The 17,105-nt window shown below is 38.7% G+C and overlaps 2 protein-coding genes across 4 annotated transcripts; both read left to right on the top strand.

The window, feature by feature from the left end:
- Nucleotides 1-454: 454 nt before the first annotated feature.
- Nucleotides 455-1,412, top strand: LOC135083425 (uncharacterized). Of its 2 annotated transcripts, XM_063978170.1 has the most exons (3): nucleotides 455-529; nucleotides 758-809; nucleotides 849-1,412. In XM_063978170.1, the coding sequence occupies exons 1-3, from the start codon at nucleotides 521-523 to the stop codon at nucleotides 1,286-1,288; spliced, it is 501 nt and encodes a 166-aa protein (XP_063834240.1). In that variant the 5' UTR covers nucleotides 455-520; the 3' UTR covers nucleotides 1,289-1,412. The 2 variants fall into 2 exon arrangements, with proteins under 2 accessions (XP_063834240.1, XP_063834239.1); XM_063978169.1 differs by having other exon boundaries at nucleotides 758-1,412.
- Nucleotides 1,413-8,811: 7,399 nt separating this feature from the next.
- Nucleotides 8,812-9,769, top strand: LOC135083424 (uncharacterized). Of its 2 annotated transcripts, XM_063978167.1 has the most exons (3): nucleotides 8,812-8,886; nucleotides 9,115-9,166; nucleotides 9,206-9,769. In XM_063978167.1, exons 1-3 carry the CDS (start codon nucleotides 8,878-8,880, stop codon nucleotides 9,643-9,645), a joined length of 501 nt encoding a protein of 166 aa, XP_063834237.1. In that variant the 5' UTR covers nucleotides 8,812-8,877; the 3' UTR covers nucleotides 9,646-9,769. The 2 variants fall into 2 exon arrangements, with proteins under 2 accessions (XP_063834237.1, XP_063834236.1); XM_063978166.1 differs by having other exon boundaries at nucleotides 9,115-9,769.
- Nucleotides 9,770-17,105: the final 7,336 nt, after the last annotated feature.

Raw genomic sequence — 17,105 nt, 5'->3', positions numbered from 1 at the left:
GGACAAACATTATTAATAAATTAGAAAACAACACATAACAATGGCCGTATATTGACTGCCAATAAAACACTTGAGCAAATTCAAATTTTTGTTGGTGTTATGACGTCACAGAAATGTCGCACGGAATTTGGAGCCACTTACGTAGGTAAGTTTAACCAGAAAAACGTCTAGATTATAAATAATAAAAAAATTATGTCTGTAAATATTTTTTTAAGAGTAGATAGCGTGAAGTTTGAGTAAATAACTTCTCCTTTCTATAAATAATAAGTGCAGCATAACCTATATTGCACACGCGTTTAATTCTATAGAATTGTTTTCAATATTTGTCAAATTTTAATAATAGGTAATGTTTAATTGTTTGCACAGATGAAAATGTCGTCATGGCGTACTACCAAATACGTATATTGACTACCTGATATAAAAAGGAAATCATTTCGTAATTTTACACTACTCTTACAAGAACCTTTGCTTAATCAGTTGTGTGAAGATTTGTTAAAAAAAATAGTGGGTCATTAGCAAAATGAAAGCAGTAAGTATTTAACCTAATTTATAATCATTATTATTCATTTATATGTAGACATTTTGTCCTAAAGTTAGTAGGGAAAAATATTTTCTTCTTTCCAACATCAACCTAATTTATTCCTTTTAGATATTTTGGACTAGTAATCACGTGAAGTACTATTTCGTCTATTTGTTCAAGCCTAAATAATCAAAGCTTTTCAGATACATACGTTCAATATTCAATGTTTTGTTTCAGACAGTATTTGTATGCTCACTTCTGATCTCTCTATCAGTTGTGATAGCACAAGATCCTGAAGTCGAACAGGTAACTGAAGTGGAAGAGGTCCCTGAAGTGGAAGAAAACCCTGACGTGGAACAGAGCCCTGACGTGGAACAGAATCCTGAATCTAAACCTGAACAGAATAATGCACCACCAAGCAGCCCTCCAAGTTCCCCAATTGCACCGCCACCGTACCCGTACCAACTAATGCAGCAGTACACTCAATACTTGCAGTATCTTCAGTACATGCAGTACGTATCGCAGTATCAATCGGCTTCGCAATATCCTTATCAGTACCCGGCCGTGCCGTCTCAGTATCCAGGGTCCCAGTATCCACCAAGACCGTCGCAATATCCACCAAGGCCTTCCCAGTACCCACCTATTGCGTCCCCGTACCAATATCCACCAAAGGGTTATCCATCAGTTTATCCCTCTCAATACCCTCCACAGTATCCACAATACCCACCACAGAGGACATATGCAACGACCGGTGGTGTCGGTAAATAAAAGTTTCTATTTACTAATATTAGTGTCAAAAAACCGAACCCGCCAGTACTTTTGTGATGTAGCACCAATAATAACTAGGATAAATAATAACTTTGTAAATAAATTAATAAATACATTGTAGAAACTGTTACACTCATTTCCTAAGTAACTAAAACTGTTCCATCATGCTGGATCTGTGTTAAAAAAAATATCCTTTTATGACACGGCAGCATCTAAATAAGGCTAGGCAAGCACGGGTGACTAATTATCGTGACAATTTGTATCGCTTTTTCTTTCTAAAAATAAAGGCGGAAAAGAGAGGAATATTGTCACTTCAACAAATTAAAAGTCACTCGCGCGTGCCTAGCTTAACTTTTTTAGTGACCCCTTTGAAATCTGTGAATAATAATTAATATCCCCCATGGAGAATAATAATTATTATTTACAGTGAAGTTTATTCTTCTTTTTTCTTAATAATTTATTGTAGTACCTAGTTAAAGTGTCCAATAAAGATTTTCATGCGTTTTATTTTTATATCAAAGCCGATTTCCTCAACAAATGAAAATCCGATCGAGTGCTTCAAACTCGACTCAATATCCGTTAGTTCTAGCGAACTGCTGACTTCACTACCTCCTTCCTGCCTTTATTTATTACCGTAGAAGCATGTTTAACTTCGTGGTTCCCGCCCGAAGTTTCCAGAATCCAGCGTAATAATTATTAAGCCAGTTGTTTATTCGTGCATAACGCCGTCCATCGCAACAGGCAGATAACGGCGTGCGCCAGAATTAATTAGCCAACTAAAAACTTGGCTCGTTTTGTTTAATGCCGACCGAGACTTAAGTCTTAAGTAGAGGTTGCAAATATTCGATAATTTTCTATTTCGAATATTCGAATATTTTTCCAGTGATATTCGAATATTATTCGAATATTCGAATACTTTCAAAAAATAAAAAGTACTTAAAATACCAATGTTTTTATGGCTGGTTTTATTGCTTTGGGAACTATATTTTAACTATTTAACAATATAGTTTTTAAAACAGTTATAAAATTCTCATCATCATCATCATTTCAGCCATATGACGTCCACTTCTGAACATAGGCCTCCCCCAATGACTTTCACAATGACCGGTTGGCAGCGGCCTGTATCCAGCGCCTTCCCGCTACCTATACGAGGTCCTCGGTCCACCTTGTGGGTGAACGTCACACGCTGTGCTTTTTGGTACGTGGCCTCCACTCCAGAACCTTGCTGCCCCATTGGCCATCAGTTCTGCGTACTATGTGATCTGCCCATTGCCATTTCAGCTTGCTGATCCGTCGGGCTATGTCAGCCACTTTAGTTCGTTTAAGAAAGAAGAAAGAAAGAAATATTCAGGATCTCCACATTTCTGATTCGATCTCGTAAAGAAACACCGAGCATAGCCCTCCCCATAGCACGCTGTGCAACTTTGAGCTTATTTATAAGGCCTATTCTATTCTCGGTTGCCCAGTCAAGTTGGATTCGACGATTGACCTTTTTCTCGAAATTTGATCTACCTAGCCGAATCGTTTGTCAGAGGTAGACAGACATAGGTACTTGTCAACAGTCTCCAGAATTGAGCTCCAACCGAAACATGGACGCTGGACAAAAGCTTCGTTTTGTACATGTTCATCCGAAGGCCTACTTGTTGGGAGACTCGATTAAGGTCTTCGAGCATTGTGCCGAGGTCTTCAAGCGATTCTGCCATGACCGCAATATCGTCAGCAAACCGCAGCTGAGTGATGTATTTGCCATTGATAGTTATTTATGGCGAATCCTTTCCATTCAAGGAGCTTGAAAGCGCCTTCCAATGCAGCGGTTAACGGTTTCGGAGATATAACATATCCATACTTCACGCATCGCCGCAGAGGAATCGCCCTCGTGCTTTGCTCCTGTACTCGGACGGACCGACATGGTAGCGTTTCTGTACAGGCATTTTAGCACCTCGATATACCGATAGTCGGAGAGACCGCAGCAGTGCTTAAGTCTTGATCGAATCAAAGGCCTTCTCATAGTCCAAGAAGAGCACCACCACGCTTCTATCCCATGCCTCTGGCGTTGTTCCCTGAAGTAAGACGGAGCTAAAGAGTCTCTGAACGAGTATCGGTGTTCCACCTGCGTTCAGAAGCTCTGAGGTTATTCCGTTATCACCTGGTGCCTTGTTGTTCTTTAGCTGTTTGAGAGCCTTCCTAATCTCGTATAGGCTGATATACGGGATGTTAACCCTAGCTCTTGCGTCTGTTCCTGAGCTATTAACAAATTTGGAGGTATATAGCTGTCCATAAATCTTTTCGATCTCACCCAAAACCTCGGCTTTTGTTGACGTTACCGTCTGCCGTCTTCAGCATCGTCAGCTGACTTTGCTCAATAGAGTTGTCTCTTTGAAGTTATTTGGAACTTTGGTTTCGCTCCATCGCCTCTTTTATACTATTTGTATCAAAGTTGCGAATAATAAAAATATGATTGAAAAAACAAAAAACACAACTACGTAAAAATGAACAGAAAAGACAGAAACAAGACAACTTAGTGTTCACAAATGCAGTCGGAAGCATCATGACTAGTTCTTTTAGCGGGTGATATGTATTTGATGCCTCCGACTGTATTTACAAACACTAAGTCGTCCTTTTACTATATTTTCTGTTTATTTTTGTAATATTCGAATATTCGAATACACGTAAATTTACTATTCGAATACTAATTTGAAATAAAAATTCGAATATTCGAATATTCGAATATTCGATTGCAATCCCTAGTCTTAAGTGTTCGGTGCTGAAGAATTTGGGTACAGACAGCACATAAAGCCTAATACTGTGGCACCTTATGTAGGTTGTAATAGGAGCTATTTTGCTACAAAAATGTATGTTAGGCAATGTTTAATGTGCCCTAGTAACTCTAATTACCTTACTACTACTTTACTTGACTTAAGGTCCTATGTCCCCTAGATGGGGCAGAGGGCGTCCACAACCAACAGTCCTCCATCGCGTTCGGTCTTGAGCTTCGCGTTTGATCTCGCTCGGTCTTGCCGATTTTCTTCGTCTTGTCTGCCACAGTGCGCCGCCAAGTTTGCTTGGGGCGACCACGTTTGCGTTTTCCTTGGGGGTTGGCGGTTAAAATCGCGCTATTATATCGTCTTATCGAAGCATTTCATCGATAGACGATAAGCTCATAGATATTTCATCTAAAATAGAGGATCGTCGGTTTTTTACTCATATGCCACTAGTGTGTCACTTTACAATTACTTCAGTGTGAAAAGCTAAAAACTAAAACTACCCCTTCTAAACTAAAATTATCCCCAAATTATCTGAAAGCTAGCATACTGCAAATCCTCGCAAACAGGTGTGAATCTTCGTTGCAGGCCGTTCTAATTCTAAAATATTGCCGCAGTAACACCGTAGGGCTGTCGACTAACGGATATTCGGTTACTATCGGGTATCCGAATGAGGAAATATCCGTAGCGGATGTACTTATGAGTGAAAATTAAGTTTTTGGGTTGAATGGTTGGATGATTTTCTTATTGAAATCTTTGGAACCACCACAAAGAAAATAATAAGAATATTATACTTATGTACGTATTTGCGGCTAGTGAGTATGAAGTAGATAAATAAGAGGTAGGCCTCGGATACATTCTCTATAATTTTACCTATATTTTTAAAATTCAGACCTGGGACTTGTGAAAGCTCTCCGAGAGCTCAACTAAGCTAAAGAGTTTTACCCAAATTATGGTCTAACTAATATGGTAGTTTTCGTTCGTTTAAATATCCGAAACCGAACCTTCACTCGCAGCCCTCAAAACCAGGATATCCATTTAAGCCGCGCTGCAATATCATTTCCTTTATGAAATGAACGTTATGGTTTATAACACTTTAATCTGTTTCGAGAAAATTGCTGTTTATCTCTGGTTAGAACCTATAAAGACGTATCATATACGGAGCTGTAGGTCTAGCTCTAAACTCAGTCAGTCAGCCAGAGGTATGGGAGCGGGCATGACATCAACGACATTGACCTCATGACGAGACAGGGCATACAAATCTGAAATCTCGCTGATGTTTGACCGTCACTGACTGACTGAGTTAAGGAGAGCTAGACATATACTGCGGAGTTCGGCAGAAGTTGGTTTCCTAATAAAGGTTTAGATTACATAGTAGAACACACTTTATTGTGCATCACAAAACACAAGACAGGAAAAGAAACGAAGGAAATATTCAAAAAAAGAGACAGCGTCAAAAAGTGGGGCCTATGCTTAAAAATCCCCTGGATTAAACGACATTCCCCTGGGCCAAAAACTGGATATGCCTATGGGCAGTTGGGCACAGAGCAGTAAAGTGACACATAAAAAAAAAAATAAAACCGACTCCAAAAAACCTACACTAAAACGTAGAAAAATAATTACTAATTACCTACTTATTTATTAGGACGAATTATTAATATTTATGTAGGTATACCATGATTGATACTTCTGGAGTCGGTGCCAAGATTATGAAACATGTAAAGTTTGCCTGCACCGACTCCAAAAGTATCAATCATGGTATACCTACATAAATATTAATAATTCGTCCTAATAAATAAGTAGGTAATTAGTAATTATTTTTCTACTTTTTAGTGTAGGTTTTTTGGAGTCGGTTTTATTTTTTTTTATAAAATTTTACTTATTTCTTGCTTTTTAGTTAACTAATTATTACCTTGATGTTACCACTGAAGGTAGGCAGTACATTGAGACCATATTCTTAATGTATATTATAAAAAAGTTCATCCCCAATTTTCCACCCTTGGGGGTGAAATATTTTCTTCAAATTCGCATGAAACCACCCTTTTGATAATACCTATTCAACAAAAAAATAATCGTTCAAATTGGTTCATAATCGGCGGACATATTGCGTATAAAAAAGTTCATCCCCAATTTTCCACCCTTGGGGGTTGTTTTTTTTATTATTAAATTTAAATGGGACCACCCTTGAGGTATTACCTATACGCTGAAAAAAGATTTGTTCAAATCGGTTCATAATTGGCGGAGTTATCGCGTAACAAACATAGAAAAAAAAAAAAAAAAAAAAAAAAAAAACATACGAGTCGAATTGAGAACCTCCTCCTTTTTTTGAAGTCGGTTGAAAAGCACACATTTAAGAATGCGCCTAAAATAAGAAAACAGCAATATAAAGAAGGAGTATAGTAGGTATTAGGGTGGTCCTTATTTTTCGACTTTTGAATTATCCCCGGGGCACTTTCTCATTCGATTATATACCTCTAAATATGAAATTAGCTTTTTTGTTTTTTTTTTTGTTAAGATTTAGAGGTCGCTACCAGCTGTCAAAATATTTACAAAAAGCTTTGAAGATCTTAAATCATGGTTTCATAAATGTTTTATTTAAGTGTTTATATCACATTTTACGTGCAAATGAACATCGCATAGATAGAATAGACAATCGCTTCTTCGTCCCCTTCTCCCCTTAACCCCTCTTCTGTACCGACCATGGTACCGACTCGTCGAGATACTAACAAGTCAACTCTTATATCTTAAAAATAATTGATTCAAATACGTACATTGTACATAATATCTTAGTTCATAGCAACAACAATAATTTTGTAATATTTTTATTTGGCTTTGGCTAAAAATAAATGAATCTAACAAATACAGATTTTGTGTTTTTACTTAAAATTCAAACCTTGGTAGCGACCCCTAAATGTCTTTTAAAAATTAAAAATAAAATAATGAAAGACTTTCATATGGTATAGTATATTCAAATTACGTGGTGCCCCGCAAAATATAAGAAATTAATTTTTTTTCGTAGGAATAAGGACCACCCTAGTAGGTATGTATAGTTTAGTTAGTCAGGGCGGTCAGGGCTTAAAAAATCGCAGACTTTAAACATTCCTTGTGTTAGGTCCTTCCCTTCTATGATCTGAGGACCAGCCAGATTCCGTTATTTCGTCTTCTTCTCCACTCCACTTTGGTGGAAATCGGGCCTTACTAGTAATAAGAAGGCAACTATTAATGTTATCGTCATGTAGGCCTATCGTTTGCGTCACCTTAGCCTTTATGATTTGCAAATTAACTTACGTCAATATTAAATTAATTATTTGCTTGAACTAATAAGTTGTTGTAATGTGCCATTTCCTTTCGATGTCGGTTAAATAAATTAGGTAGGTATGTTGCTTTTCTGCTAGTTTATCCTTTCTAATACCTGTCGCTTCTCCATCCAACATTCTAGGCACACTAATTGCAAAACGCCTCACGATAGGGCACGCGCTGCGAAAGACTTTCCTCAATGCGCGGGACGCCTCCACGCGACAGTGAGACAAGAACTTTTAAAACAAAGACTTCAATCAAATGAAATCAAAAAATGAAATTATTTATTCGCAATACAAACATTTTGCTGGCTTATTAACCCTTTCTAATATCTATCGCTTCTCCATCCAAGATTCTAGGCACACGGGCTAATTTTATTATAAATTGCAAAACGCCTCACGATAGGGCACGCGCTACGAACGACGTTCCTCAATGCGCGGGACGACTTCACGCGACAGTGAGACAAGAACTTTTGAAACAAAAACTTCAAGCAAATAAAATTAAAAAATAATATTTCTTTTTTGTGTGGATTTGATGTTGATCATAAGAAGCCTTATGTCTGCCTGCCCTGTCAGCGGTTCGGGACAAACATTTCATTAGCATGTAAAGGGCTTGTTCCCACGAAGACACCCCGTTTTTTTAGGATTCCATTTAGCAGTAGTATACGTTAATATTAACGTTCACACGAGCATCCCGTTTGCAGTGTCCTGCAAAAAACCGATCCGTTCGAACTTGTAATTGGAATTTCAAACACGCTTCACGCGCAAGTCTAGTTTTGCGGTATCCTGTATTACGGGAACGAGCCCTAAAAGGTGTTTATCGTTTGTTCTCTGCTCTGTACTTTTTGGCCCAAAAACTATTTAGCTCATCTTGAAAACTTTTGTACTCAAAATTTCGCATTTGGCTGTTATCCTGCCTAAAATATGCGTCATAACACCGAAACAACTGGAACAAGGCAATAAATCAATAACAACTTTACACATAGATATTAAATTCAAAGAATAGTGGCTGGACAAACATTATTAATAAATTAGAAAACAACACATAACAATGGCCGTATATTGACTGCCAATAAAACACTTGAGCAAATTCAAATTTTTGTTGGTGTTATGACGTCACAGAAATGTCGCACGGAATTTGGAGCCACTTACGTAGGTAAGTTTAACCAGAAAAACGTCTAGATTATAAATAATAAAAAAATTATGTCTGTAAATATTTTTTTAAGAGTAGATAGCGTGAAGTTTGAGTAAATAACTTCTCCTTTCTATAAATAATAAGTGCAGCATAACCTATATTGCACACGCGTTTAATTCTATAGAATTGTTTTCAATATTTGTCAAATTTTAATAATAGGTAATGTTTAATTGTTTGCACAGATGAAAATGTCGTCATGGCGTACTACCAAATACGTATATTGACTACCTGATATAAAAAGGAAATCATTTCGTAATTTTACACTACTCTTACAAGAACCTTTGCTTAATCAGTTGTGTGAAGATTTGTTAAAAAAAATAGTGGGTCATTAGCAAAATGAAAGCAGTAAGTATTTAACCTAATTTATAATCATTATTATTCATTTATATGTAGACATTTTGTCCTAAAGTTAGTAGGGAAAAATATTTTCTTCTTTCCAACATCAACCTAATTTATTCCTTTTAGATATTTTGGACTAGTAATCACGTGAAGTACTATTTCGTCTATTTGTTCAAGCCTAAATAATCAAAGCTTTTCAGATACATACGTTCAATATTCAATGTTTTGTTTCAGACAGTATTTGTATGCTCACTTCTGATCTCTCTATCAGTTGTGATAGCACAAGATCCTGAAGTCGAACAGGTAACTGAAGTGGAAGAGGTCCCTGAAGTGGAAGAAAACCCTGACGTGGAACAGAGCCCTGACGTGGAACAGAATCCTGAATCTAAACCTGAACAGAATAATGCACCACCAAGCAGCCCTCCAAGTTCCCCAATTGCACCGCCACCGTACCCGTACCAACTAATGCAGCAGTACACTCAATACTTGCAGTATCTTCAGTACATGCAGTACGTATCGCAGTATCAATCGGCTTCGCAATATCCTTATCAGTACCCGGCCGTGCCGTCTCAGTATCCAGGGTCCCAGTATCCACCAAGACCGTCGCAATATCCACCAAGGCCTTCCCAGTACCCACCTATTGCGTCCCCGTACCAATATCCACCAAAGGGTTATCCATCAGTTTATCCCTCTCAATACCCTCCACAGTATCCACAATACCCACCACAGAGGACATATGCAACGACCGGTGGTGTCGGTAAATAAAAGTTTCTATTTACTAATATTAGTGTCAAAAAACCGAACCCGCCAGTACTTTTGTGATGTAGCACCAATAATAACTAGGATAAATAATAACTTTGTAAATAAATTAATAAATACATTGTAGAAACTGTTACACTCATTTCCTAAGTAACTAAAACTGTTCCATCATGCTGGATCTGTGTTAAAAAAAATATCCTTTTATGACACGGCAGCATCTAAATAAGGCTAGGCAAGCACGGGTGACTAATTATCGTGACAATTTGTATCGCTTTTTCTTTCTAAAAATAAAGGCGGAAAAGAGAGGAATATTGTCACTTCAACAAATTAAAAGTCACTCGCGCGTGCCTAGCTTAACTTTTTTAGTGACCCCTTTGAAATCTGTGAATAATAATTAATATCCCCCATGGAGAATAATAATTATTATTTACAGTGAAGTTTATTCTTCTTTTTTCTTAATAATTTATTGTAGTACCTAGTTAAAGTGTCCAATAAAGATTTTCATGCGTTTTATTTTTATATCAAAGCCGATTTCCTCAACAAATGAAAATCCGATCGAGTGCTTCAAACTCGACTCAATATCCGTTAGTTCTAGCGAACTGCTGACTTCACTACCTCCTTCCTGCCTTTATTTATTACCGTAGAAGCATGTTTAACTTCGTGGTTCCCGCCCGAAGTTTCCAGAATCCAGCGTAATAATTATTAAGCCAGTTGTTTATTCGTGCATAACGCCGTCCATCGCAACAGGCAGATAACGGCGTGCGCCAGAATTAATTAGCCAACTAAAAACTTGGCTCGTTTTGTTTAATGCCGACCGAGACTTAAGTCTTAAGTAGAGGTTGCAAATATTCGATAATTTTCTATTTCGAATATTCGAATATTTTTCCAGTGATATTCGAATATTATTCGAATATTCGAATACTTTCAAAAAATAAAAAGTACTTAAAATACCAATGTTTTTATGGCTGGTTTTATTGCTTTGGGAACTATATTTTAACTATTTAACAATATAGTTTTTAAAACAGTTATAAAATTCTCATCATCATCATCATTTCAGCCATATGACGTCCACTTCTGAACATAGGCCTCCCCCAATGACTTTCACAATGACCGGTTGGCAGCGGCCTGTATCCAGCGCCTTCCCGCTACCTATACGAGGTCCTCGGTCCACCTTGTGGGTGAACGTCACACGCTGTGCTTTTTGGTACGTGGCCTCCACTCCAGAACCTTGCTGCCCCATTGGCCATCAGTTCTGCGTACTATGTGATCTGCCCATTGCCATTTCAGCTTGCTGATCCGTCGGGCTATGTCAGCCACTTTAGTTCGTTTAAGAAAGAAGAAAGAAAGAAATATTCAGGATCTCCACATTTCTGATTCGATCTCGTAAAGAAACACCGAGCATAGCCCTCCCCATAGCACGCTGTGCAACTTTGAGCTTATTTATAAGGCCTATTCTATTCTCGGTTGCCCAGTCAAGTTGGATTCGACGATTGACCTTTTTCTCGAAATTTGATCTACCTAGCCGAATCGTTTGTCAGAGGTAGACAGACATAGGTACTTGTCAACAGTCTCCAAAATTGAGCTCCAACCGAAACATGGACGCTGGACAAAAGCTTCGTTTTGTACATGTTCATCCGAAGGCCTACTTGTTGGGAGACTCGATTAAGGTCTTCGAGCATTGTGCCGAGGTCTTCAAGCGATTCTGCCATGACCGCAATATCGTCAGCAAACCGCAGCTGAGTGATGTATTTGCCATTGATAGTTATTTATGGCGAATCCTTTCCATTCAAGGAGCTTGAAAGCGCCTTCCAATGCAGCGGTTAACGGTTTCGGAGATATAACATATCCATACTTCACGCATCGCCGCAGAGGAATCGCCCTCGTGCTTTGCTCCTGTACTCGGACGGACCGACATGGTAGCGTTTCTGTACAGGCATTTTAGCACCTCGATATACCGATAGTCGGAGAGACCGCAGCAGTGCTTAAGTCTTGATCGAATCAAAGGCCTTCTCATAGTCCAAGAAGAGCACCACCACGCTTCTATCCCATGCCTCTGGCGTTGTTCCCTGAAGTAAGACGGAGCTAAAGAGTCTCTGAACGAGTATCGGTGTTCCACCTGCGTTCAGAAGCTCTGAGGTTATTCCGTTATCACCTGGTGCCTTGTTGTTCTTTAGCTGTTTGAGAGCCTTCCTAATCTCGTATAGGCTGATATACGGGATGTTAACCCTAGCTCTTGCGTCTGTTCCTGAGCTATTAACAAATTTGGAGGTATATAGCTGTCCATAAATCTTTTCGATCTCACCCAAAACCTCGGCTTTTGTTGACGTTACCGTCTGCCGTCTTCAGCATCGTCAGCTGACTTTGCTCAATAGAGTTGTCTCTTTGAAGTTATTTGGAACTTTGGTTTCGCTCCATCGCCTCTTTTATACTATTTGTATCAAAGTTGCGAATAATAAAAATATGATTGAAAAAACAAAAAACACAACTACGTAAAAATGAACAGAAAAGACAGAAACAAGACAACTTAGTGTTCACAAATGCAGTCGGAAGCATCATGACTAGTTCTTTTAGCGGGTGATATGTATTTGATGCCTCCGACTGTATTTACAAACACTAAGTCGTCCTTTTACTATATTTTCTGTTTATTTTTGTAATATTCGAATATTCGAATACACGTAAATTTACTATTCGAATACTAATTTGAAATAAAAATTCGAATATTCGAATATTCGAATATTCGATTGCAATCCCTAGTCTTAAGTGTTCGGTGCTGAAGAATTTGGGTACAGACAGCACATAAAGCCTAATACTGTGGCACCTTATGTAGGTTGTAATAGGAGCTATTTTGCTACAAAAATGTATGTTAGGCAATGTTTAATGTGCCCTAGTAACTCTAATTACCTTACTACTACTTTACTTGACTTAAGGTCCTATGTCCCCTAGATGGGGCAGAGGGCGTCCACAACCAACAGTCCTCCATCGCGTTCGGTCTTGAGCTTCGCGTTTGATCTCGCTCGGTCTTGCCGATTTTCTTCGTCTTGTCTGCCACAGTGCGCCGCCAAGTTTGCTTGGGGCGACCACGTTTGCGTTTTCCTTGGGGGTTGGCGGTTAAAATCGCGCTATTATATCGTCTTATCGAAGCATTTCATCGATAGACGATAAGCTCATAGATATTTCATCTAAAATAGAGGATCGTCGGTTTTTTACTCATATGCCACTAGTGTGTCACTTTACAATTACTTCAGTGTGAAAAGCTAAAAACTAAAACTACCCCTTCTAAACTAAAATTATCCCCAAATTATCTGAAAGCTAGCATACTGCAAATCCTCGCAAACAGGTGTGAATCTTCGTTGCAGGCCGTTCTAATTCTAAAATATTGCCGCAGTAACACCGTAGGGCTGTCGACTAACGGATATTCGGTTACTATCGGGTATCCGAATGAGGAAATATCCGTAGCGGATGTACTTATGAGTGAAAATTAAGTTTTTGGGTTGAATGGTTGGATGATTTTCTTATTGAAATCTTTGGAACCACCACAAAGAAAATAATAAGAATATTATACTTATGTACGTATTTGCGGCTAGTGAGTATGAAGTAGATAAATAAGAGGTAGGCCTCGGATACATTCTCTATAATTTTACCTATATTTTTAAAATTCAGACCTGGGACTTGTGAAAGCTCTCCGAGAGCTCAACTAAGCTAAAGAGTTTTACCCAAATTATGGTCTAACTAATATGGTAGTTTTCGTTCGTTTAAATATCCGAAACCGAACCTTCACTCGCAGCCCTCAAAACCAGGATATCCATTTAAGCCGCGCTGCAATATCATTTCCTTTATGAAATGAACGTTATGGTTTATAACACTTTAATCTGTTTCGAGAAAATTGCTGTTTATCTCTGGTTAGAACCTATAAAGACGTATCATATACGGAGCTGTAGGTCTAGCTCTAAACTCAGTCAGTCAGCCAGAGGTATGGGAGCGGGCATGACATCAACGACATTGACCTCATGACGAGACAGGGCATACAAATCTGAAATCTCGCTGATGTTTGACCGTCACTGACTGACTGAGTTAAGGAGAGCTAGACATATACTGCGGAGTTCGGCAGAAGTTGGTTTCCTAATAAAGGTTTAGATTACATAGTAGAACACACTTTATTGTGCATCACAAAACACAAGACAGGAAAAGAAACGAAGGAAATATTCAAAAAAAGAGACAGCGTCAAAAAGTGGGGCCTATGCTTAAAAATCCCCTGGATTAAACGACATTCCCCTGGGCCAAAAACTGGATATGCCTATGGGCAGTTGGGCACAGAGCAGTAAAGTGACACATAAAAAAAAAAATAAAACCGACTCCAAAAAACCTACACTAAAACGTAGAAAAATAATTACTAATTACCTACTTATTTATTAGGACGAATTATTAATATTTATGTAGGTATACCATGATTGATACTTCTGGAGTCGGTGCCAAGATTATGAAACATGTAAAGTTTGCCTGCACCGACTCCAAAAGTATCAATCATGGTATACCTACATAAATATTAATAATTCGTCCTAATAAATAAGTAGGTAATTAGTAATTATTTTTCTACGTTTTAGTGTAGGTTTTTTGGAGTCGGTTTTATTTTTTTTTATAAAATTTTACTTATTTCTTGCTTTTTAGTTAACTAATTATTACCTTGATGTTACCACTGAAGGTAGGCAGTACACTGAGACCAAAAAAAATTGGTTCATAATCGGCGGAGATATTGCGTATAAAAAAGTTCATCCCCAATTTTCCACCCTTGGGGGTTGTTTTTTTTATTATTAAATTTAAATGGGACCACCCTTGAGGTATTACCTATACGCCGAAAAAAGATTTGTTCAAATCGGTTCATAATTGGCGGAGTTATCGCGTAACAAACATAGAAAAAAAAAAAAAAAAAAAAAAAAAAAAAAAAAAAAACATACGGGTCGAATTGAGAACCTCCTCCTTTTTTGAAGTCGGTTGAAAATACAAACAAAAAGTCCCAACGTAAAAACCGCGGTCAATCAATCTCGTAAACGCTTCCAAATGGGAAACAATTATTCTGATAATAAATTTATCACGCGATAAATCCGAAATTATTGCAACCGCAGATCCGTCATTTCATTATTCGTCGAATAAAATAAATATTTCGGTGACCTGTCAGTGATAGGGCTGGCGCTGAAGTTTGTTTCATCATGAAAAAATAATGTTATGCTTCGACCATTTTAATATTTCAGTTAAACTATCTACCAGCTCTACGAGCTGGGCCTTCTACTAGGTGGATCGACGAATGTAGGTCCTAACGCGGGAGGTGTCTGGAACTGGATGCGGGCGGCGCAGAACCGGTCGTTTTGGAAATCATTGAGGGAGGCATTTGTCCAGCAGTGGGCGTCATTTAGTTGAAACGAACGAAAGTTCCCCAACTGGTTAATGCTAAAATAACAGAATTAAGAAGGCTCCTAAAAAGAGCAAGTTCAACAAATCCTAAAGGGCAGGGAACCCATGTGCAGGTTAAATTCGCGCTTATCCCTTTTTGATTTACAGCTTTGTAAAATGCGGCTAAGCGTTTTGGCAGCCCTACGCGTCGGTCGGCCGATAACATTATTTTATTTGGCTACAAAATCATTTTACGCCTGCGTATAGGCTTTGCAAATGTAAATATGAATCGATGACGCTATGAAGCATTAACTACGGCCCGTAATTTACGGAACAAGCCTGGTTTAGCTAGAAATAAATGGACAATTAATTTTGGAAGCATCGGGATTCGGGAGATGTCATTAGAATTTTTAGCCAGAAGTAAGGGGCAGGGCACCGACGAGATGGTCGGACGCGGTGAGGAAGACGGTGGGCGGGAGTTTGCATCGTGCGGTCCACACAGCTTATGACCGCAGTCTGTGGAGGAACACTATCTGTGGTCGCGATCCTCATCAGTGAAGGACCGAGGAAGAAGAAGAAGTGACTAACTGTTTTAACTTGATAATACATGCACGATCTAAATCGTTTGTTCGTTTCAGCCAAATGACGTCCACTGCTGGACAAAGGCCTCCCCAAGAATTTCCATAACGACCGGCCGGTGCTGTGCTGCCCGCATCCAGGTTCCTGCGACCTTTACCCACCAGATCGTCGGTCTCCTCATTTCTGATTCGACCACGCAGACCTAGATAAAATGAAGCAAATGGAGAATTTGGTCTACACTCCCCACGATGGCCACAAGGGTTCGGGAGGATGTGCTGTGCTCATCACACTAACCTAATGTTTCTTCAAGATTCGAATTTTACCACAGAGAGATTACGAACTACCAGGCCAAGCCTTACAGAATACTAAGTAAAGAATGTTAACCTCTCTATCCCATTTTATAAAAGATACTTTTTCGGGACAGGGAAAAGAAAAGGGGTCCCATGATTGATCCCTAAAAGTCCAGGGCTCCTAATAAGTTAAAGACGGCCAACACTGCTCAGTCTCTTTTACTAACGTCAACCTGGCGTTCAAAACTAAAACCTATTACTGGTTCCGTTAGCATAATTAGTTTTAGTGTTAGCCAAAGCCCTCATTAAAACAATCGCTGCGATCGCTGACCGGTACGATTGTTCGCCGAATCGGTATTATTAATTCGGCTTTCCGCCACCAGAGGGCCGCAGCGGGAATTCTAAATTTAAATTGTCCGTTGCATTTGCATAGGCACAGCTGTCGTTGTGTGGGGAAACCATGGTTTTGGGAAATGGAGAGATTTACGCGGAGGTTCGGATTTTCGACCTAATCCTTCTTTGGCAGGTTTTAGGGCCTTTTGATACACTTCTATTTGAATGAGAACCCTACTTCAAATGAATGCCTGACTTAAAGTATTTTAACGTTGTGTTCTTTTCTAATATTGATCTTGGTGACTAGGTTGGTACTTGGCTCCTACTGTAAATATAATAATTATTACTAAATTAATTGCTTGCTTTTCGGCTATGGTATCAAAGACGTACGTAGTATTTTGTACGAACAAAATACTACGTACGTACCTAACCGTAGTATGTACGTATCGAACGTAGAAAAAAATAAAGGAATATTTGCTTTTGCTCCAACTTTATTGTGTTAAATTGCGCCAAATGTGAAAGAAACAGTTAAGTAATTTTACCGTTTTTATTTTATCCATTCCACATCGCTTGGCCACCCTACAGAGCATTTCCATTCCACTCGGTATCGGCTGGTATCGGTATCGACGACGCTTGGCGTTTGGCACCCGATAAAATTTAGTTCCGATACGACCTACCACCTGCGTTTGTTTCATGGACATTTTTATGCGGGGACGTATAAATTTTGAAAAATCTCACCGTCTCTGTGAGTTTGGGAAATGTGAATAGTTTGGTGACATATGTACAGTGATAGCACGTCATACATTTTTGCTACAAAGATAGATTTAGCCAAGATGCTACAGCTACTGACTGTACTACCACTGTCATACAACACAATCA

Source organism: Ostrinia nubilalis, chromosome 23 (genome assembly GCF_963855985.1).
Source record: "Ostrinia nubilalis chromosome 23, ilOstNubi1.1, whole genome shotgun sequence".
Taxonomy (NCBI): Eukaryota; Metazoa; Arthropoda; class Insecta; order Lepidoptera; family Crambidae; genus Ostrinia; species Ostrinia nubilalis.
The sequence above is the reverse complement of the archived record's forward strand: the minus strand, read 5'-3'. Positions and strand labels throughout refer to the sequence as shown.